The sequence below is a fragment of the Podarcis muralis genome, chromosome 1 (assembly GCF_964188315.1).
Source record: "Podarcis muralis chromosome 1, rPodMur119.hap1.1, whole genome shotgun sequence".
Lineage (NCBI taxonomy): Eukaryota > Metazoa > Chordata > Lepidosauria > Squamata > Lacertidae > Podarcis > Podarcis muralis.
In genome coordinates, this window is record NC_135655.1 from 78500852 (window position 1) to 78525267 (window position 24416).

Sequence of the window (24416 nt, forward strand, 5' to 3'; positions counted from 1 at the left end):
TGACTTGATATAAGGCAGCTTGCTATATGTTCCTTTCCTATGAATCTCTGAATAGCACATGGCTTGCTATCTGCTGAATGGTTTTACTGGAACTCATCATACTTCATTTGATTTGGGGTTCAATGTACAGGGTGTTTCCTTGAAGCTGGTCTTGACATCTCCAGACAGCCATCCCTTAAGAGTAGCTAGCAAGCAGCCTCCCACACTATGCTATTTTTAAAGTACAGTTGAAGTGAATTGGAAAATCAATGTAAAAAAGCAAATATCAATCAACCATGTTCAAAACCTTCTTATAAACCCTGCAAAGCAATTAACCAGTTCCAAAGGGATAAAATAACAAAGCACTGAAAATCCAAGTATCTGCTCTGCAAATTTTGCAAGAAGCAATTTCAAAAGAATAGCTATATTTGCCACTCAGTTGTACGCTTTTGTTCAATGGGCAAGGTGGCCTCAGGATTCCAATATACAAACACAAAACTCTTTGGACTGATATCCTGGCATAAGTAAGAAGACATTACTTTCCTACCTATCAAATGAAACTAAGATCATTTTCTATCTATTGTGAAAATGATGTACCACATGATGCTGTGGTTGTTTAAATATATAAAATGCTGGGTGGGTTGTTGTTGTTTTTTTTTAAGAGAGTAGATCTATTTGCTCCGGCACATTTTCAAAGCTCAAATCCACAACTACAGAAATTTCAAAATGAACAAAAATGCACCGTTCAAAAAGGGGGACATATTCTGATCTCCTTGTGGTGGCAACACTTCCTTCTATTAATATGTTTTCCAAGGGTATACCTAGCTATTTTGGAACGGGTGCTTGAAGTGTTGATTCCTTGTGGCAAATGGATCATTTGAAGGTTCCATCCCAGTACAAATATCAACGTGTGTGTGTGTGTGTGTGTGTGTGTGTGTGTGTGTAAGATAACTGCTAATTTCAGTGGGGCCTCCATAGATGAAAATATTAGAATGTTGAACTGTTATCTGCTAACCACGCAAATCAGCCTGAGTGACAGGATGAGACCAAACAACAGCCCCAGCAACTCCTCCAAGAAATGACAGCAAGCAAAAGATGCAGACAGACGCCATGTAGAAACTTGTATGGATCCAAGCCCTGTAAGACTGTCAACATTACTGGGATGCTTTACTACAAAGACAAGAATGGTTGAGTCACATGAACTTGTTGGAGCAAGACAGCCCTGCAGGCTCTGCCATGTGTCAACCGTGTTCTTCCAGGAACTCATCTAACCTCTTCCCTGTTGCAGTTCCTCAAACCTGAGATCTTTCCTGCAGTACAGACAGGATAATGTCTGACTTGCTCAGCTTTGTCCTGACCAGCTTGCTCTTTTTCCTTTACCTCTACTGGGACGCTCTACATCCCAGATCCTCAGCCAGGCCCAGACCACCTTTTGGAGGGGAGTGCTGGGCCATCTGCCCTCAGTGCCCCCCAGCACAAACCAGCCCCCCAATGCCCACCACCACTTAGTTCCTTGGGCTGCAACCACTGGGCTCCCTCTTCCCCTAGCTCTGACGTGGGCTCATCAGCCACTGCTCCGATTGGGTAAGCTGAATGGCAAATGCAACCACGAGCTCCCCCCTTGAATTCACAGGTGAGTAGGGTTACTCTATGCCAGCACTGGCAGGAAGGCTGTAAAGGGCTGAAATCAGAGCAGCCACCAGGCTCCCAGCACATTAAGGTGCTGCTGAGGTAAGGGGAAGGGCAATAAATGTGTCAGTGCTGGTGTGCATAGACCCCCAGTTCCACTATGTTAGTAGGATCAACAGATATTCTGGATACAATTTTCAAGGAAGCAGCACACACACACACACACACACACACACACACAGCTATTAAAATATGCCCAAGAGAAAAAATGCATAGTCATTGTGAGAAACAGAGTAACACAATAGGCAATGGGGAGAAATCAAAATTTTACTGGGGAAGCTCTATTTAATGGAGAAATGAGATAAATCAGGATAAGTGAGTGCTTGGTTCTCACAGAGTTTGCATTGTTGTGGAAGCAGAGAAGGAATGAGAGTTCAGCCCACAAGAGTGCTTCCAAGAGCCAATATTCATTCACATATGAAACAAAGCTAACTGTATACACCTCATGTTGGGATTGGATTGGGAGCACTAAGACATAAACCAGGGGAAAAGATGTTGCAGTTCTGGAGGAAGAAATCTGTATTTATACAGATTTTAGTATGAAAGGGCTAGGTAAGTAATTGGGTGAGAAAAGATAAAGACGACGAGGGAGGAAATTCCCATAAAAGAGTGAGTGGCAGGCATGATAAAAGGAGTGAGTTTTAACCTGCTTCAGGAGAAAACTAAAGGCATGGTGCAGATTTGGATGGGATTTATCCAGACTGAGATTGTGCACTGGTGATGATGAAGGATTTGGATTATAGGGAAGGGAACTATTACATAAAAGCTAGCAAAGTGGACGTTTGTCTGATTTAGAAAGTGAGCCTTGCACAGCACAGCAATTCACCCTGTCCGACTGGGACAAGTGGAACAACAAATCAATACATGCATCAGTGCAATGTTTGCTTTAAATGTTTTCAGACTGATTTGCCTATGACATGTCTCAGTAGGATACCCTGTATACAGGAGAGGTAAGGAAACATGCCCACAAAATATATTATAAATTTTGCCATGTGGGTTGCAAAAAGTGGGAGATCAGCGTGTGTGCGCGCACACACACAGCTACAGGCAGGCAAGAATGCAGTTGTCTTGTCTCCTCCCCACCCCCAATCCATATATACCAGCAGCAAAAGGCTAATCTCATGCACAGAACGAGGTATGCCCTGGGCTGTGATATCTGGGGATTACTCTTTCCATCCTCTGATTGTATTCAGCTAAAGCCACTTTCACAGACTCCACCATGCTTGTAATAAGCGTTAAAGCTCATTGCATCATAGCTCCTAGACCTAACTTTCCCATTAGCCTGGTATTAGATTAGACAATCAGAGCCTGTTGGGCAGGATTAGGAAGGCCCTTTTGTAAGAGAAGCAAATGTAATCTCTCCTGTTGGCTGGACCTCTATATTCAGTGCCCTTGCTCTCTCCCAGCGCAAAAGACAGTTGCAGACAGGCTGGAGTCAGGTCCCAACCCACACCCTGGCCCTCCCTACCACCTATATTTATCACCTTCCTTTGCACACCATGACATACAGAGCAACTAGAGTGCGTAATCTGAGGATTTGGAACTCCCTCCCCTAGCCCACGAAGCTCTCCGGATTCTGCCAGGTTTTATGTTTTCCTCTATGAGGATTTGCTGGTGCTTATCCCAGTTCTCTTTGTGAATGGGCACGGGTGCCAATCTGAGCTCAGAGAGTGTTTCAATAAACTGGGAGTTGCTAGTGTCCTGCTGATTTCTTCTGTTCACAGATTAGTGTGCCTTCAAGCTTTTTGTGAATTGAGAAATGAGACACCTGGAAAATTTGAGCTGAGTTGCAGGGGGTGGGGGTGGGGGGAGGAGAGCGGCTAGTTCTGAAGGGGACCTGGGACAAAAGGGAGGGGAGCAGCATAGAGAAAAAAGCTCTGGATGCGAATGTATCATGTGCAGTGCAAAAGATGATGCAGGTGTAGGCAAGGTGATTCATGGGCCAAATGCAATTAAGGTGCATGGAAAAAGACCAAAGTTGGTCTTCATATACAAATTCAAATACATGCAGGTGTGGGCTAATCTAGTCTTATTTGAAGGCGGGGTGGGGTGTGGATTTATTAACAGCAAAATACTGCTCAAATGTAGGCAAGCCCTTACTTTGCATGCAGAAGGTCCCAGGTTCAATTCCTGGCACCTCCAGGAGAGCTGGAAAATTTGTATTGTATTGTATTGTATTGTATTGTATTGTATTGTATTGTATTGTATTGTATTGTCTCAGGGCAGTTCACAGTATTTCCATGTTCTTGCAGTTTTTGGCCCTGGTTCATAGTTAGTTGCATGTGTTAGCAATGCCGACCTTTTTGGACACAGGAGTTAAGAGCCCGGTTCTATGGTCCACTTGCTTGGGGATGCCACCAAAAATAGTTTCCCCAAGACATGTTGTCTCCCTCCTGCTGGAATATCTGACCACTACCACAAGGATCAGGGCCATGATGTTTCTACTCTCCTAACAGTGGTAGCCAAACCCATGGAGTGCAGGCAGGCAGAATCCAAGCTGCAGCAAGCATTCCTAGGAGTGACAGTAGGGCAGGGGCTACTCATGGGGAGACTATTTGGGGCAGCAACTCTGCGGCAAATATAATGCGCAGCTCTAAGCACTGGAGAGCTTGCCTCATCATAACTTGCCCGATGCAAACTTCTCTCACCTGTGACATTCTTGCGCAACTCATCATCTTGCTCGCATAAAGTGCGCATCAGCTCATAGATCCCGTTTTCTTCCACCAGGGCCAGCTTGTTTTCAGCATTGTCATAGATGAGGTTGCGCATGGCTCCAGTGGCATGGCGCTGCACCTCATGGTTGGAGTTGTTGAAGAGCTTCACTAGTTTGGGCACGGCTTGGAGGCTGCGAGCCTATTGAGGCAGAGAGACAGGGACAGAAAGAGTAGTACACTTGTCAGAGAGAAACAAGAAAGCAGGTCTCTGCGTGGAACTTTTCAGTATGCCATGCCACCTAAGGCTGCCTGCTCTGTTCTCATTCCAGATAACTTACTCATCCCCACAGGCAAGAGCCCAATGTATCAGAATGAGTGCTGTTGCAGGCTTTTCAATGAGATGTATCAGTGACTAAACCTGCAGTCCACATTGGTCCCCCTGGGAAACAAGCTCAGGCCCTGGGCATGGCCCATTCCCAGTATCGCCTTGGGATATGCCTCTGCTGCCTCACCTGTTTCTTGGCATCATTGTCGCTATAGCATTTGTGCTGGATGTAGGCAGCTCCAAGCACCTGTAGGTTGGGGTCACTGGCCATCAGGTATTTCACCGCAGAAGGGAGATCAATGTCATCAAACCTGAAAACCAATGCCTAGTTAGAGGGGATAGTGTGCATTTTCCCATCTTCACCTCATTCACACAGAGCTCTAATAAATGTCCCCTGAATGCTGTGCTTAAATATATATATACACACACAAATATATCCAAATGTATATTAAGCAAATCTTAATATCTTTATTTTATCATGTTTGCAGATTGGAGGTATACAAAGGGTTTTTCTTTTCTTTTTTGCAAAACCAAAAGTATTTTGTAAAAAAGGGGGAGGGATAGAGGGGTTTGGAATTGAGAATTACGGTATATGGCAAAGGAGAAGACTGCAAACATGCATGAAGGACAGGAGGGTCCAGCACAGCAGAAAAGCACACTGAGTAACAACTGCAACCTTTGGTCAGGCTTACTCTGTTTTCTGAACCCTTACTATTCGGTTCTCGCAGTTCTGTGCCTTTCTTCCCTAACTGCAATGGCTAGAAGAATGCTTTGATCTTCAAAATTATGAGACTGGAGAGTCTCAGAATGAAAGATACCAGAATGGATTCCAGATTCTGTGCTTCCACAATGGATATGCTGAAAACAGAAAGCAAAGCATAGTATTCCACCCCACCCCCACCAAGGGAATTACAGAATGAAAAAGAAATATTATTTATAGGGAAGTATACTTATTAACCCATAAGTCAACACCCTGCTAGCCATAATCAAGTGGATGGACAGAGGCTGCCACATTGCCTTGGCCAGGGGTAGGCAACCTAAGGCCCGTGGGCCGGATATGTCCCAATTGCCTTCTCAATCCGGCCCGCGGACAGTCCGGGAATCAGCGTGTTTTTACATGAGTAGAATGTGTCCTTGTATTTAAAATGCATCTTTGGGTTATTTGTGGGGCATAGGAATTTGTTCATTATTTTTTTCCAAAATATAGTCCGGCCCACCACATGGTCTGAGGGACGGTGGACTGGCCCACAACTGAAAAAGGTTGCTGACCCCTGGCCTTGGCTTTGGCTTCAGGATGTTACATTCAAAGCACCCTAACATGAAGTTTGGGAATTATGGGGGAAAGAAGAGTAGAAGTCCTATCACCTTCCTTGAAGCACCATCAGTTGTACTTTGCTGCTCGAGTAAAGGCATATTTCTAGAGAGAGACAACATTCACATGACTCTCTGAGCAGCATTAAACAAGTGATGATCAACTACTTCAATAAAAAAAAAAAAATCACCAAGGCAGGAAGAACACTATGCTCTGTGTCCCTGATTGTTCCTCTTCCTTTAGACCACCTCTGCCCCACACCCTGCAAGTAAACCGCAGGACACTCACCCTCCAGAGAAGGACTGCTGAGACATCAGTGTGTTGTGACCGTCGTACATGTCAATGGCACGCAGGTCTTGCAAATGGTGGTTGGAGTCAGCCAAGCTGCGCACAGAGGGGGCACGGGAACTGCGTTCCATCATTCCTGCATAGGAGTTCCCGGCCTGAGAAGCCTGGACTGTGCCATAGGTGCCCGTGCTAAGGCGGGAGCGGTTGTTGCTCTGGAAGCGCTGCAAGGTGCGCATGGCCGGCGCACGGATGACAGGCCTGTTCTGCGGTGCCTCCACGCCATCCATCCAGTCGATGGGCCCCTTCATGCCGGCATTGGAGCCGGCGCTCATCTGCCTTTCAAAGGTGTAGGATCTGCTGAAGCCACCACCTGCCCGGTTTTTGTAGAGAGCTGCCTGGGCCAGTGGATCCAGCTGCTCAGACACAATGCTGTAGTGGTCATCCACACCCCCAGGACTGCCTGGCCCATCTGCCAGGCGCAGGGAGCGCAGGGACATGGTGTCATAGTTCTGATGACCCCGGTAGTTCCGCTCGTGAAAAGACCTGGGGCGGGGTGCAGTACCGGCAGACTGAGACAGCGTGTAATTTGGGCTATAAGCCAGGCCCTTTGGCCCAACGCCATTGCTGATAGAAGCCATTCTCTTGTTGGGTCTGAGGTCCACCGCTGAGCGAGAGGACCAGCTAGTAGTTTTCATGGTGCTGTAACCTTTCTTTCCAGCAGGTGGTTGGTACAGCTACAATGGCAGGAAAGAAGGGAGTGCAATGTTTATTTTCAAAAGGAGATAGATTCTTCTATCAAATGAAATACTGCACAGTATTTGGTTTGTGCTGCAAATGCCACACCCCAGCTGCAAGGTCAAGTGGGGATCTTTCCATACCACCCATTTATTTGCCCTTGATGGGCACCATCCTCAGTGAACTGGCAGGCCACATTCTGCTCTCAGTTAACAGCCATGCTGCTCTGCACAGAATCTTAAAAGCTGGCAGAGCTGGCTCTGACACCGTCACTGGGATATTTTACTGAAACAATCGCTGCAAGATTGCATAGTACCATGGGGACCAGTTTTACAAAAGCAGGGAGGGCAAAAGTAGGAATTAGATTCCTTTAACGCTGGTGGTAATCATCACAACAGTCATCATCACCCACAATCGCAGTTCATTAGCAATCAATAGGCAGCAGAAAGAGCTGGATTTTTGAACTTACAGAGCTTTTGGGGGCTGTGCCATTTGTCTGGGATCTGGAGCTGTAGTGCTGCTGCAGAGTGCTGCATTGGCCATTGGTGGAGTTTCCGCCTGCAGGACAAGAATACATTGAGCTCACTTAGCAAGGGCAGTATTGCTTTGTTTGGCAAACAGTCCAACAGTTGGGGCAGCAGGACAGCAACTGGCTGGAGTTGACTAAACTTGGAAGGAGAAATACGATATGCATGAAAATATCAGACTTTACCCTTCAAATTCTAGAGCTCTGGATTATGGGTCCATGGCTGGTCTCAGTTTCTATGTTAATCAAAACAAGTGTCTTGGCTTCAATTACAGTGGTACCTCGGGTTACAGACGCTTCAGGTTACAGATGCTTCAGGTTACAGACTCCGCTAGCCCAGAAATAGTACCTCAGGTTAAGAACTTTGCTTCAGGATGAGAACAGAAATCATGTTCCGGTGGCGCGGTGGCAGCAGGAGGCCCCATTAGCTAAAGTGGTGCTTCAGGTTAAGAACAGTTTCAGGTTAAGAACAGACCTCCAGAACGAATTAAGTTCTTAACCCAAGGTACCACCGTACTCCCATGTTATGTTTCCCAGTTAATCCTGGAAACTAGTTTATACTGTTACATGGTTGGTTGTTCTTGCCTAATATTGTCCCCTCAGACTGGAAACAGTTCTCCAGGGTCCCAGGCACAGGTCCTTAGCCCTGCAATGAGAGATCCTGTTAACTGGAGATGCCACAGGCTAGGTGTCATGATTCCAGACTGCCTCCTGGGCAGCGCAGCACAGCAGTCCTTGTGAGGCCTGTCAGGCCCCGCCCTGGGCCAGGTGTGAGTGGCAAGAGCAGGACACCAAAATAGAGACTATAGCAGAGACAGAGCTACATCAGGTTCCTGACTCTGTCTCCAATGCTGGTTCAGGGAACCACTGAAGCCCATCTCATATAACATGAGATGGAGCCACAAATGGAATCTTTCCCAGGGCCCATGGAACTGAGTGCCTCTCATACTAGCTTGCCAGTCTAATGGCAAAGAGTGTGTGCCAGATAGGAAGCTACAGAGTGCAGGAGAAGTCCCAGTCCTAGGAGCCTAGGAGAGGTGACTGGAGGCAGAGGCTCAAATTTTCAATTCCAGCTCTGGTTTGAGCAGGTTGCTCAACTAAGAGCTCTTCTTGCTACATGGGCTCCTCCATGGGACCAGAAGAGGACAGTAGTGGACACTGCACATAGAAATTGTGGTTCCTGGAAATAAAGGCAAAGGTACATCAAGAAGAATCCACCTAATCCAGCATTCTTTTTCTAGCTGAAAATTTGTAAGCAAGACATAGCATGATGTCTATGCTATTTGTCCACCAGAAACCACTATCCTCCATCTATATTTGGGAGATTCAATGTCACTGTCATGGCTTCCTGCAATATATATCTTAGACCATGCAGCCTGTGTGATGAAAGACCATGGTGGCTGTCTATGACACAGTTCCATACCTTATGGCAGCCCAGGGAATTCAGAGAAGTGGAAGCCACCAGACCTTTGACCTTATGAATCCTCCACCACACGAGGACTGGCCTTACTCAGGATTTTATTTACCTTCAGAACCCTGTACTAACTTCTTAAGCAATGTCACCTCTTTAGTCCTAGGCATTCTGGTTGGGAAACAGTTGATTATGTGTCTGGATTACCTTATCTTTTTTTCTCACCTACCCAGGCCTTTGCCAAGTGACGTTATATGCACCAAATTGTTCTTTCCTGGGTGCTTTTGGGATTTCATCCTTGGTTTATCTAACCAACGTCCTTTAAGGACCTTGCTCTCACTATGATCTATATTTCATTCCTATTGATAACTCATTTCTGGGAACGCTACAGTTACTCAGAAGTGTGGAATATGTTTTCTGCAGTTACACAGAGGAACTTTTGGCCAACCTAACTTTCTCTATCTCAGGGATGAACCCTGTCATTAGAAACAGATCCTAGGAATGAACCCTGGTAGAAATTAAATCCTAGCACTAACTTGAGCATTGATAAATGCTGAGTAGCACAGGGCTATTTACTGCGTGATAGATTCCTGGATATGAAAGCTTCTGTTAATTCAGTCTAAAATTACACTGGCCTCCATTTCACTCCACTGCATGAAACTGTTGACTCAGTTGGTTATCTATTATCACCCTTAAATGCTTGTTGGCATCATGACTGCATAGCCAATTATCCAATAACTTGTCAAGGGTCTCTGATCTGAACCTAATTTTCAAAGCTATCCCTCATTGCCCTTGCAATGTCCCTCTTGTCCACCATATGTTCCTAGTCATTTGGATTTGCCTGCAGCCAAACCTTATATAGCTCGGAGAGGCCATCCATTGTAGCGCCTGCCAGAACCATAGCAAAAAGCTCGCAAACACATTGAGGTGTCCCACACTTTCTCAAGCGTAAATTACTGTTACAAAAATGTCCTTTATTTCAGAACCTCCTTGTTTTCCACAAGACAACTGTCTAGCTTCCACTCTTTGAGCTTGTCAGTTCTTCCAAAGACACCTTCATCCTCTACAAAGGCTCAAAGCTTTTCAAAAAGAACACAAGGGCATAATAAGTACCTTGCTGGTTCAGATCAAAGGTCTACCTAGCCAGTCCATCATTCTGCCTCAGAATGTGGGCAGCCAGGTGTCTCTGACAAAGTCACTAGACAAAAAAAAATATGGCAACAATCATACCCTTCAGTTCATTTCCAAACAGCTGGTATTCACTTAAACTAGGGATGCAGGCTCAAAACAATGGAAGCAGTTTTGCAATCATGGGTAACAGCTATCAAAAGTAAGCTAAGCTTGAACTCATCACCGTACTCGTGGTAATTCATGCCATTAGTTAATGAACCACTCTATGAATAAGTACTTTTTCTTCATCTTAGACTTCCTTGAGCAACTTTGTGTTCTGTTCTTATGGGAGAAGGTAGACAATTTCTCTCTCCATTCTCTTCACATCATTCATGATTGTATTGCTGAGGGGCTTGAGTCAAAGCTCAGCAGGAGGCCAGGAGCAGGAGGAAGAAGCCGGGTGCGCAGCCAGAGGCCCTGTTTTTGCTACTCAAAACAAAAACAGGGCCTCTGGCTGCGCACCCGGCTTCTTCTGGGGGCAACAGGGCTGTGGGAAGTAAGCCAGAAGGAGCCGTCCCCAGCCAGACCAGCTGCTGGAATTGCAGAACTGGTGGACAGTGAGCAGGAAGGGTACAAATGTATAAACTTTAGCTTGTGCCCTCTGAGTTGTCTATTTTCTAAGCCAAGTAAAGTATTATTTCATTTTTATAGGACTCTTGACTTCCCCAATTATCTCTCTCATGTCAGGTTGTTTTGTCTTTGCTTGACCCTCATTCAGAGGCTTCCATCTTCCATTTTAAATTCATAAGACTGAGATATGAGTTATCCTCCATCTTACTGCATTTGGCTCTTCCCTTTCCTGTCATCCATTTATTTGTGGTGGTTTTCTGACGCTCTTTTAATCAGATTGTAATAGCATGGTGGTTCACATTCCACCTACGCATGAATTCCTGGATAATATCCCAGAACACACTGTACTGGGATCTGGCACAGTGCCTTCTGGGTAATGACACCTCCATTCACTTTTTGGGAAGAAAGTGGAAATGGCTGCACATTTTGGAAAGATGATCTATTCATCCATTATGATTAAAAATCATTAGCGTGGTGATTATTAAAGGTGCCCTTGTTCAGAGGTGCATGCCTCCTAGGGCTACTGTAAGGTAGAAGTGGGAAATGAAAATGGCAGGGAATTGTACTGGCTTTGCACTTGTCAGAGGCCCAGATGGGACATAACACTAAGCCAAACCATGACTTAGAGCAGGCATCCCCAACCTTCAGCCCTCCAGATGTTTTGGACTACAATTCCCATCATCCCTGACCACTAGTCCTGTTAGGTAGGGATCATGGGAGTTGTAGGCCAAAACATCTGGAGGACCGCAGGTTGGGGATGCCTGACTTCAAGTGAATAAGCAAACATGCAGGTTCCCAGAGAGAAGACTGGCCACTTTGCTTTTTTTCTGGTCCTGCTGCCGCCATGCTGCTGTGAGCTAAGCATGGCAAACCATAGAACAAACCTTGGCTACAGCTCACAGTTTGTCTGGAGCAAGATAAACCATGAGCCCAGATTTGGACACAACACTAAGCCAAATCACGGCATGGTACTGGATGTTCTCCCAGCTGTGTCACACACAATCCTTGATCACAGGTCATATTGTGGGTGAGAGAAAAGGAAAGACCAGGACATTAGCACTGCTATCAGCACTGAGCAAGTTTGCATCGGCAATGTTAGTAGAGGAAACCTTCAAAGCAAAGGCACTTGCTTCCTGTGCCCTTCGCAAAAGGGACCCTATAGTCGTAGTTTACAACTTAAGTGCCAAAGAACAGTGTGGGAAATGGCTTTGGAGCTGTCCTCTCACTTTCTTATCTGCAAAACGCTTGGTTTTCTTCTTGCTTGGCTGCACTGGTTCTCCTTTCCGACAAACAGAAATGCAAGACAATCCCACAGAGGGGCTAGCTAATAGGCTTCAGCTCCTTGTGTTCCCTCTCCATTAACTTTCTCCACTCCTTCTTTCCCAGGCATCCTTTCATTTTGTATAAATATTAAAACACTTTTTAAATGGTTGCTTAACAAAGGCCCTTTTTAGAAAGCTGTAACCTGGCACAGTTCCTGGATAGCTGAAGGGAGTTGACCAGCTATCAGCGCAGCCATAATGCTACTGAGTGATTGTATTTCAGAAGCTGCAGAGTCATCGGGAGAGACCTGAGCCAAAATCCAGCAAGTAGAATGTTTTTGGTGGGCTCAGATTTTGTTCTGAGCCAACGTTTAATGTTTTTTCTCAGAACCATCTGACTGCTTTTGCAGCTGTGAGGGAGGAGATACGCACAGCAGTATCCCATATCCATTTTAGAAGAATCTGTAGAAGATAACAACTTAACTCAGAAGAAGTGTAAAACATGGTTTACCACTAAACTTGAATGAACAAAACCTTATTTTGACTGATGTTCAAACCAGACCAAGAAACAAGTCTTAATCCCCATAGGCAAGTTTACACTAGCAGTTTTTTGGATGTTACCATAAGAAATGCACCCCTAAGACTGGAAATATTGTGCATTCCCCAGAGACAGAACACCATTGGTGTGCCTGGTTGTGTGTGTGTGTTTTAAAGCTGGGGAACAGTTTTTGCTCCTAAGACATGCTGTACTCTTAAGCACTTGGCACAGAACACGCTAACTAGCTAGCTATACTATTGCAACATCAAGTTATACTGACATAGCAAATATGCAAGTGCACAAGCTTAGAGAAGTAGTATTATTTAATGCTTAAAAACAGCACCATGGACTGGTTTAAAAGATCTATGGTAGTTCAAAACATCAAAAGAAAATCTATAGTAAAGGGAGATGGGAAAGGTTTCTCTCAATTAAAGGGAGATGGGAAAGGTTTCTCTCAATATTTTCTAAGCTCTGTACTTTGTGAATACTATCTGCAGTAAATTCCTAAGTAAATCTCTGAGCTAATCTTACTTCTGCAAATTTCGGCCAGACAGTTAGCAAAGACAGCAGTTATTTGCAAAGTCTAAATCAGACAGGTCAGGAGGCCGTTTCCTGTCTAACCAGCTATCTGAAACTGCTGATGTTAGCTACAGGTCAGAAGGTCGTTTCCTGCCTAGTCAGCTAGCAAGAAACCGCTGCTGTTAGCAGTAACTAACCAGACCTACTAAATTTGGCGGGCAGGTCAAAAGTTCATTTCCTACCCAGCTGCTTAAAGAGGCCCCTTTTCCTGCCTTATGCTTACTAATGCAAAGATGAAGACACGTGTACGAAGGAAAGGGGAGGAAATGCTTAGCTAGCAGAAAGACGGGAATGTTTAGCAAGCAATAAAATGTGTTTAGCAAGCAATATAGATGTGCTATGTAAGGGAATAATTTGAGAAGGTATGGGAGGGGGGAGAGTGTTCAGAAGAGTATAAGAAGTCTGTAGATGCGTATTTCTTTACAGCCAGTGTATTTTCAGGAGCTATCTAGCTGGCTGTCTCTGTGTACAGAATATTTCTGTGGACAGATTTCAATAAACTTTTTCTCCAAAGAAGATTTTGCTTTCCTGGTACTTTTGTTCCCTCCAAGGTCCGGGGATGGCGTGGCTGATGGATCCCTAGGTAAATAAGGCTTCATTTCTTTGGGGGCTCGTCCGGGATCAGCCCTCTCCCCAATACGGACCAGAGGGCCAGGCTCAACCAAGGTGAACAGCTCAGCAGCGTTTGCAGGCTTCAGCGCGCACCCCGCCTGTTTTGTGGGGGAAGCCGGCCACACTGTCCTGCAGTGGAGACATCTTGTTGAGGGAGAAAAACAAAGAGGACGGCGCCGAGGGGACAGGTCCGCAGTGGAAAACGGTAAGCCCAAGGGAAAGGGCGTGGGCCCCCAAGGAAAAGGGGGGCGAGGTCTGATCAAGCCTCACCTGGTTGTGCAGAGGGCCACCAGGAAGGGAAAAAAGGGCGTGGCAGTGTTATGCCACCAGTAAGGTTTGGTAAAAAGGGGACTGGTTGTGCAGGAGAATGCCACCAGCAAAAATTTGGAACAGAAGAGGGAGGGATATATATATATATTGTGATTTTTTTGGTGTGTTTTGAGTATTGCATGCTGAAGTTATTTTGGTGTGTTTTGTGTATTGCATGCTGAAGTTATTTTGGTGTGTTTAGTGTGTTACATGTTGAAATTATATTGGTGTGTTTTGTATGTTGTATGTTGCATGTCAAGATACTCTAGTGACTGAATTGTGAAGTGTGGGCCAGGGCTTAGCATTCCCCTTGGGTGATTGCAGGGTTGTGCATTTTCTGGCAGGTCTGTTGTGTGAGAGAATTTTTACTGTGAATAGTAGCGAAGTATCTGGAAGAAATGGGTTCTGGCCAAAGTAAAAGTACCCCTTTGAAATGCTTTTGGGGATTCAAGCTGATGAGAGGGGAAGATGAGGACATTGTGAATTAGATTGGCCCACCCAAAATAACAAATTGGCCGTCCATTAGGACCCTTGATTTGCAACTCATTAATCCATTATATCAGAACATTTTGAATGTCCGTTCTGATCAAATCCCCTACATTTCCACATGGAAGACCAATGTGGAAAAGAACCCCCCCCTCCTGGCTGAAGTCATGCTGCAAAAAGTCTCAGGCAGCCGTATCTGCTCAGTCAGGAAGACAGGAGGACAACTCCCCAGTCCTCCAGGATTCAGAGATGGAAGAAGATAAAGTTTTGATGCCCCACCGCCTTATGCCCCGGCAACAGCCCTGGCACCACCCCCGCCACAGGGAGCAGATGGCCCAGCCCCCAATCCCGTGGACAATGCATTGTTAAGACCTGGGCGAAGATGGAGAAAGGGAGGAACGAGAAGAGGATGATGAGGATGAGGCATTTGTAGGAAGATTGATTAAGTTGACAAGTGATGGAAAGATATGAACAGAGGAACAGGCAAAACGTTTGAAAAAGTATGTGGAACTTTATGAGAAGTGGACGTCAGTCCCCATATGTTAAAAACAGCGGGATGTATAGGGGAACAGAGAAGAAAGTGGCAGAAAGAGTGGGAAAGGCAGTGAAAAGAGTGACCCTCCATAGGGCACATAAAGCACAGGAGAAGGGCGCGGCCAGAGTGATGCCTCTCCATAGAGTGTATGACCCTCCGACCCCCGCGGGACCTAATGGGGTGGTGCCCAATAGAACTCATACAGTTCAACATGTCCCCTTCTTTAGTGCAGATGTTTGTAATTGGAAGAACCAAAACCCTTCATTTGAAGAAAACCCTGCCAAAATAATTAAGCTGTTTGAGGGAATTTTTTTTAAAACATACAACCCCACTTTTTATGATGTGTAATATTTGATGGATGCCCTGCTAACTACAGAAGAGGCTAGGCGAATTTATGCTGAAGCCCGAGCACACATGAGAGCGCAGGGGGCAGGAGATCAAGCTGTTGCAACAGGATATCCTGAAACTACACTGAATTGGGATTATCAGACCATTGAAGGGCAAAATACCCTCACCACTTATCGCCAGAATGTCTTCAATGGCATGAGGAGGGCAGCCAGAAAAACTCACCAACTTTGTGAAGGCCAGAGAAATAGTACAAGGGACAGAGGAGGCCCCTGGAGCCTACTTAAAGAGGCTGAAGGAAGCCTACCGCCAGTATATCCCTGTGGACCCAGATGAGGCTGCCAATGCCCCTATCATAAAAACTGCCTTTTGTAGCCCAGGCAGCGCCCGATATTTGCCGAAAAATCCAGATGGGCCACACCCTGAAATGGATGTTAGAAAATAGCCCAAACCACTTATAATCAGAGGGAAAAAGAGACCCAGAAGAAAAAAGGAGAAGTACCAGGCAGAGAAGTTGATGGCTCTGAAGACGGGAAGTCCACCGTTAGGAGAAGAAGAGGAGGGCGAGGCCGCTTAGGAAAAAGCAACAGCCTGCCTTCAAGGATTTGAAAAAGGCATTGCAGCAAGCACCAGCGCTGGGCATCCCGAATCCTGAGAAGCCTTTCTCCCTGTTTGTGGATGAAGACCAGGGAACAGCAAAGGGAGTGCTATGCCAAAAAAAATTGGGAAGCTGGCAGCAGCCCGTGGCATACCTATCTGAGCGCCTGACGCCTACAGAACAAGGTTTACCGCCATGCATGAGAGCAGTTGTGGCAGTAGCTACCCTACTGAACAAAGCAGACAAATTTACTTTTGGCCAAGACACTGTTTGTGTGACTCCGCATGCAGTCCCAGCACTGCTTGACATGAAGGGTACCTATTTCCTCTCCCAAGCGAAGATGAGGAAGTGTCAGATGTTATTGTTGCACCCACGTTTGAAGTTCCAGGTTACCACCGCCCTCAACCCAGCTGCCCTATTACCGGTAGGAGTAGGTGAGGAGCCCACGCATGACTGCATTGAAGTAATGGATGAGGTGTACTCTAGCAGACCTGACCTTAAAGATGAAGCAGACCCCTAGTGGCCATCATGGTTTATGGATGGAAGCAGCTTCATTGAGGTTGGACACCGGAAAGCAGGCTATGCAGTGGTAGCCCTGGAAGACCAGGTGATCGAAGCAAAGTCACTCCTGCCTGGAACATCGGCCCAGCTGGCAGAGCTAACTGCGCTTACCAGAGCCCTGAGCCTGGCAAAGGGACAGAAGATAAACATTTATACAGATTCTAAGTATGCATTCCTGACTTTACATGCCCATGGAGCCTTATGGAAAGAAAGAGGTTTGCTTACCTCCAGAGGAAGCCAGGTGGCCCACCCACAAGCCTTATTGAACCTTCTGGATGCTGTATGGGAGCCCGAGGCAGTGGCAGTTATCCATTGTTATGGACACAAGACTGGACCAGGAGAAGTGGCCAGAGGAAACCGATTGGCAGACAGAGTGGCCAAGGAAGCAGCCCAAGAACCGGCCCCCGCCTCGGTTATTGGAGCCCTGGTCCCAGAAGAGATTTTAAGCACCACTGACATGCCAGCTTATACAAAGCAGGAAAAGGACACTGCAGATGCCCAGGAGCTGACATCGTCCAAAGAAGGATGGTACCTTACCCCTGATGACAGGATATGGATTCCAGAGTCCCTTTCTCGGCAGGTTGCTCAGAGATACCATGATTCAACCCACATAGGACCAGATGCTACAACCAAGCAGCTGGAGAAATGCTTCTATATAGCCCACCTCTACCAACTGGCAGCCCAGATCTCCAGGAAATGCCTGCTGTGTCAAAAGAATAATCCCAGAGCCGGACCACTGGCTCCCCCAGGGATTCAGCATAGTGGAACTGCACCTATGGAAGATCTTGTCGTGGACTTTACTGAATTACCCCGTTGTGGACTACACCGCTACCTGCTGGTGGCAGTGTGCACCTACACCGGAGGGCCGAAGCATGGCCAACAAAGACTGAAAAGGCATTTGAAGTAACCAGGTGCCTGCTTAGGGAAATCATCCCTCGCTATGGATTGCCAAGGTCCATAGGATCTGACAATGGACCAGCATTTGTTCATGCAGTCCTACAGGGACTGGCAAAAGCGCTCCAGATCAACTGAAAGTTGCATACAGCATACAGACCCCAGAATCAGCTATCCAAACTGACACAGGAAATTGGGTCTAATTAGGTGACAATGTTACCTCTGGCATTACTCAGGGTCCGCAGTCTCCCGTCAAAGCAAACCCACCTGTCACCTTTTGAAATTCTGTTTGGAAGACCAGTTCCATATGTTAGAATGTTAACTCCATATGCTAGCCAGGATATGCAATTGAATAATTAAGTCCAGATATTCTTCCGAGTTTTCTTTTGTCTCGACAGGTGGACCCAGGCTCGCAACCCCTGTGTGTTGGCTCCATCAGTTCGAGCCAGGTGACGAAGCATAGGTGAAAGACTGGCAGCGAGCCCCCCTACAGCCTTGCTGGAGGGGACCCTACACTGTGCTACTCTCTACACCTACTGCTGTGAAGGTTGCTGGCATCACCCCGTGGGTCCACCATACTCGAGTGAAGAAAGCCATTTCCGACTGGACAGTAACACCAGATCCAGAGAACTCCCTTCGGCTGACTATCTCCAGGCGCCCGCTGACGACCGCTCTGCTGATATCTCTACGCACAGCTGGAGAATTGGATGGGAGGGGCGCCCGCGGGCAGCGCTCCCAACGTACCTGTTCTACGAACTCACCCACCTGATAATATCCTACCACAATATAGGGACAGAGCGAGACTTACAATAATTTGGGAAGGGGACCACCCCATTGGGCATTTGACTCCTCACCAGGCTAGAGTTTTAGCAGCAGTCTATTCTTGTGGGTGTGTTGCTTTTTATTTCTCACCAAACCCCCCTCCAGGAGGTGCTTCTCTTTCTCCCACTCATCGAAGTACCATACACCCAGTGGGCCTTAGAGGTAGTTACACACATACCCTTGAGTGACTGACACGATACCCACCATGACTGAATATTGGTGGGAGGAACCATGGAGATATTGGGGATGGTGGGTAGGAGTGATATGTACCGGCCTGCTTGTTTGGATGCTCCTGTATTTTTGTTGGCATGAACGGTACCGTATTTGTGGGAGGAAACGTAATCCATCTATACCTTTGATGATTCTCCTTTTCTTTTTAGTTGGAGAACCCACATGTGTATTGGCACAGGCAAGAAAAAGTCCCCCGACTTCCCTTGCCGACATTTCCCGTTTAATGACTGAATGGGGTGCCCATAACTCCTACAATAGGTGGTTACAAATGGCTGAAATGGAGCATGTTGTTTCAACATTTCAGTCCATGGCGAGGCTATCCGTGATCTGGCAGCAAGCATTGAAAAGGTAGCATATGTCCCTGTACAAACTTGGGAGGGCTGGGATATGTCTTGGTTGGATAGCATCTTCCCAGGTGGATGGATGGGGAGGATATTTACTATGGTGATAGGCCCAATAATGCTTCTATTGCTTTTCTGCTTTTGTATTCCCTGCTTGATGCAATGCTTGCAGAATATGATGGGAAAGATGATGTCTCGCATGATGGGACCTCACGTGACTGCTGTAATGAGAAACTATAAACCCCTACCCCAGAACGAATCTAAGTAATAGATTGTTCAAAAGAAGAGGAGGGAGTAAAGGGAGATGGGAAAGGTTTCTCTCAATTAAAGGGAGATGGGAAAGGTTTCTCTCAATATTTTCTAAGCTCTGTACTTTGTGAATACTATCTGCAGTAAATTCCTAAGTAAATCTCTGAGCTAATCTTACTTCTGCAAATTTCGGCCAGACAGTTAGCAAAGACAGCAGTTATTTGCAAAGTCTAAATCAGACAGGTCAGGAGGCCGTTTCCTGTCTAACCAGCTATCTGAAACTGCTGATGTTAGCTACAGGTCAGAAGGTCGTTTCCTGCCTAGTCAGCTAGCAAGAAACCGCTGCTGTTAGCAGTAACTAACCAGACCTACTAAATTTGGCGGGCAGGTCAAAAGTTCATTTCCTACCCAGCTGCTTAAAGAGGCCCCTTTTCCTGCCTTATGCTTACTAATGCAAAGATGAAGACACGTGTACGAAGGAAAGGGGAGGAAATGCTTAGCTAGCAGAAAGACGGGAATGTTTAGCAAGCAATAAAATGTGTTTAGCAAGCAATATAGATGTGCTATGTAAGGGAATAATTTGAGAAGGTATGGGAGGGGGGAGAGTGTTCAGAAGAGTATAAGAAGTCTGTAGATGCGTATTTCTTTACAGCCAGTGTATTTTCAGGAGCTATCTAGCTGGCTGTCTCTGTGTACAGAATATTTCTGTGGACAGATTTCAATAAACTTTTTCTCCAAAGAAGATTTTGCTTTCCTGGTACTTTTGTTCCCTCCAAGGTCCGGGGATGGCGTGGCTGATGGATCCCTAGGTAAATAAGGCTTCAATACAAATGGTCACTATGCACAGCTCAGAAGAGGGAGGAAAAAGTTGCTACTACCAAGCAAGAAACACCATTTATGTGAAGCCTGTCACTTAACTCAGGGGTCACAAACACAATGCCCATGAGAACCAATATGCCCACCAGTTCCTTCTATGACACCCTCAAAAGGTATCAGTAAATATCCCCTCAAAAACCCATAATGTAAGAGGGACTATTTGCTCTTATTGCTCACTTCCTGGTTGCACCAGCTTGGTCTGGCCTATATTCTCCCACAGGAGCCATTTTATGTTCTGTCACACCTCCATGGCAGCCATTTTGTGACTGGCACCCGCAGCCTTAAACCCTTTGTTCTTTTTAAAGAATACCATTTTCATACATTAATCCCTTATTACGCTTTCCTTTCTCTCTCTGTGTACTCCAACTCTCTCTCTCTCTCTCTCTCTCACACACACACAGTTTATGTTTAGTGTATATGAGATCATAATATGGACAATTTCCTCAACCAAGGAACAGCTGCTAGAATGGGACTCCTAAAACTAGTGGGAGAAACAAAAGGGGTGTCTAGAATTCAGGTATCAAATCATATAGCATACAAAACACCACAAAGAATCACCATTTATTTAGACTACAAAGGGGAAATGGAGCTGGAAAGGATAAAGCAACACTGCATAATTAAGGAAACTACCATGCCTATCTTGTGTAATGCACCAATGATTAAAGGTGTAGATTTTGTAAAAGCTTAATGAAGCTGTAGTGAGAGAAAAATATGTACCTGCAACACTAGAGGACCTTCTCCCGAAAGAGACAGGAACCAAAGTATTTTCCAAATAGGATACTTTAGTATCTAGCAAATACCTTTGACAAACTAGACTGCTACACTGACTAGATTTATCACACCCTTTGGGAGATTTTGTTTTCAGCGCTTACCATTTGGAATTGCGAGTGCTTCCTAGATTTTTTAAACAAAGATGACAGAAGTCCTGAGAGAGATAAAAGGAGTAATTGTCTTCCTGAATGACATTCTAATACAGAGTACATCAGTGGAAGAAAGACCATGACAAAACACTGGTCACTGTCAGGAATAAGATCCATTAATCTGGACTAAATATAAACAAGGAGAAATGCATTTTTCATCAAGGTGAAGTTGAATTACTTGGACAACTAATCACACAACAAGGGACAAAGCCATGCCTAGAGATGGTAAATGCCACCAAAGAACTGAAAGCACTGAAGGCTACAGAACTGAGACAATTTCTGGGAATGCTGAACTCAGTTTCTAGGATGATATTTGTACAGTACTTCAAAAGATAAACAACCACTACACCTATTATTGAAATCCACTACTTCCTGATTTTGTGGATCAGTTCTGTGGGCTGCCTTTAAAAATATAAATGAGATGATCGCCAATCTTAGTTTTAGGATGCCACAAGCCTACAATGGGTAGCACTGATGCAAGAAACTGCAGATTTAGAAGGCGTGCTATTACAATTGCATGGTTCAGAATGGATGCCAGTCACATTCTGCTCTAGAACTCTAACCAGAGCAGAAAAAAATATTATGAAAAAATTGAGAATTTTTTGCTAGTGTTTGGGCATGCAAAAACTTTTACAGATACCTATGTGATCTGTCTTCTTTCAGATTCGCAGACCATAATCCCTTTGTGACCTTGATTAAAGAAAAAAACATGTAGCAGAATATATTACAAGAAAACAATTGATCATAGCAGACACCTTGTCACAAAGTCCCACAAGAGCCTGATTATATTCTGCTGAGAGTGAACATGGAATACTTAACAGAAACTGATGATATCTTCTTCCTATCACTGAGAAGGTGCAATCACCAAAAGCAAACTCTGGGGTTTGCATAGTAGAACTAATAGCAATGTTACTGTCACAACTACTACTTACTCTGAGTTATTTGGAAGTTGTCAAGGTAAATGACTGAAGACCTGAACTATCAAGTAGTTTAACAGCACTGATGTACTGATTGTTTATTTAAATAAGGAAGGGATGTTGTGTGGAAACTCTCATTCTCTGGTTTGGTCAATAGGTGGCATTGGACTTAGTTAAATCTAAATGGCTTCTAGAGTTTCCTTTGTTGATTCTGTTCTTGTTGGAGACAATGATGTTCTTATCTAGCTGCCTGACTGGGATGCCCTCTAAGCCTTCCATGACATGTGATAACAACTCTATTTAGAGTAATGCTTATACAAATCAAAACTAATTATTATGTGCAAAGACGAAACTAAACCAATGGAGTTGCTATGGGAGTGAAAAGAGGGTTGTGCAAACTAACCTTGCATGTCTCCATGTTATACTAATTAATTCATTACTTAGAAACATATGAGGTCAGCACTTAAAGAATGTGTGAGCCTTCCTAAGTGTTGCACCACAATAAAGACACCCTCAGTTTTTCCTCCTCTGAAAGAAATTGTCCTCTTACCATAAAATGTAAGTAAAGTGGGGGAATCTCTCTTCATACCAGATGATTAGGAAACTAGGTCTGTTTCTGCAGAGGCTTTCAACTTATTGAGCTAAACAAGATAAGCTTTATAGAGGAAATGCAGTGCTCAGAGTGAAAATTCCTCCCATTTTACTGAACAGCTGCATGTGTAGTTATCAAACATGACCCTAAGTTAAAAGAATAATCATTTAGGAGCTGTTTGCCAAATAAATCCAATGACAGATGAGGCTGATTTCCCAGCAGTGGAGGAGACACAAACCAGGCTCAAAACTGCAAATAAAATCTGAGCATTTCTCATTAATGCAGGCACACCTCATTTATTGTGCTTTGCTTTATTGTGCTTCACAGATATTGCTCCTTACAAGGATGCAGGTGCAGCTGCAGGCAGCCCAGCCACATCCAAGGGAAGGAAGCGCCCTGCTACCACCCTTCTTCTGGCTACAGGAGTGGAGCTGGCTAGTGCTGGACCTGGGCTTTTCCCCTCCTGCCCCTGATGATGGGGGCGGGGGAACAGACCTGGCTTAGTAGCCTACAGCATAGAGAAAACATAACATTTATATGCACTAGGAAACAAAAAATAAAATAAAATTGTGTGACTTGCTTTAATGCAATATTTGCTTTATTGTGCTGGCCTAGAACCAAATCCATAATATCTCCGAGGTACACCTGTATCTCCTTCCTTCTCTGTGGCATTCTTTGTTTTGCAGCTACTTTTTAGCTCAAGGGGCTGGCTTAGAGCAGGATGGGAAACCTGTGGCCCTCCAGATATTGTTTGACTGTGTAGCAAGACACCCCACTGTATACTTTATATGTGGAGGACCAGATTTTATTTCTCATTTATTCACTTTCTAACCACCAAATATTAGCATTAGTAAACTGTATAGTTCTGATAACTATATCCCAGAAGCTATGATATGATAGACGTGGTACAAAACCATCTAGACACTCTTTTATAATTAAATATTTATTTATTATACATATAGAGGTATAATAAGGCGAGTTTTATACTTCAGTTTGTTACTATTGCTTTAAGACATACTTATATTTGCTCTAATAAGGTTCCTGTATCTTTAAATGACAATTATAAAGGTTTACATAAGGCTGACTGGTAAAACTTAGTTCCTAACCCTATTTAACTTAATACCGCTTAGTCTGTCTTCTCAGTCAATCTCACTTCCAAGTCCTTTGAGACAGGCTTGCTTTGCAGGCAGTTCTCACTCTGGACAGCTCCAGAAGCTCCTTGCTGAATTCCCCTCATTCCTTAATGCCCTTATACGGCCTCATTGCCAATCTTCAGCTTATTCAGTGATCCAGCTCTTTGCGGGGCAGACTATATTTCCATCTTGGATAGCCTCTAGCCTGTCTTCCACCTGCTTCAACTCCTTCCTCTCCCTCTCCCTCTCGCCATCTTTGCCCCCTGTTCTTCACCCCTCATCATTTGTCAGCTTCAACAGTAGTAGAATAGACCTATTTATGTCCCAGCCAGCCTATTCTTCAATGAATCAGATTTGATTCATTAAATCCCTCCCTCCTCATCAGCCCACTTTCCCCATCCAATAAGTGACCAATAAATTCTGCCCAATATGCCAATCAGAAATGTAGTTTTCCAGTTGCAGGAAAATGGGGTGGCTTATTCCTCAGTAATGACCATATCTTTCTTGTTTTACTTGAATATTTTTATTTGTTATGTCTGCGTCTCATTCTTCCTCCAAGCTGCTCAAGGAAGTATACTTGGGAGGTTGTCTGGTTTATCCTTGCATCACCACTGTGAGGAAGGTTAAGTCCATGCATAATGGCTAAGCAGTGATGTAAACCCAGATGTCCCCAGTCACAAAGGTTAGCTACGTATTATGTGCATAATCTGCTATTGGATCACTTGTTATTTAAAAGGCAAAATGTAGATGGGGGAGGGCTGTCAATTTATTTGAAGCAGAGTATATGCATACGACTTTCCTCCTGCACCGTTTTCCTGAAATTATCTCCCCAAGCAAGACGGAAAGTGCCTATATTTTTCCCCATGCAGGGCAAATGCAGCTGTGTGAAAGATTTTGATCAGGAAAACAGTGCAAGGAGAGATGTACAAAAATACACATCTCATGTACTGCTCCAAA

General features: G+C 45.0%; 1 protein-coding gene across 1 annotated transcript in view; it reads right to left on the reverse strand.

The window, feature by feature from the left end:
- PKP3 (plakophilin 3) overlaps positions 1–24416 on the reverse strand; it is a 48839-nt gene that overhangs the window by 11394 nt on the left and 13029 nt on the right. The window contains exons 2-5 of the mRNA XM_028736247.2: positions 7452–7540; positions 6248–6981; positions 4835–4958; positions 4317–4521 (exon numbers count right to left, since the gene is read on the reverse strand). Of these exons, the coding sequence (XP_028592080.2) occupies positions 4317–4521; positions 4835–4958; positions 6248–6981; positions 7452–7540 (1152 nt within the window). The remainder of the gene's footprint in view (positions 1–4316; positions 4522–4834; positions 4959–6247; positions 6982–7451; positions 7541–24416) is intronic.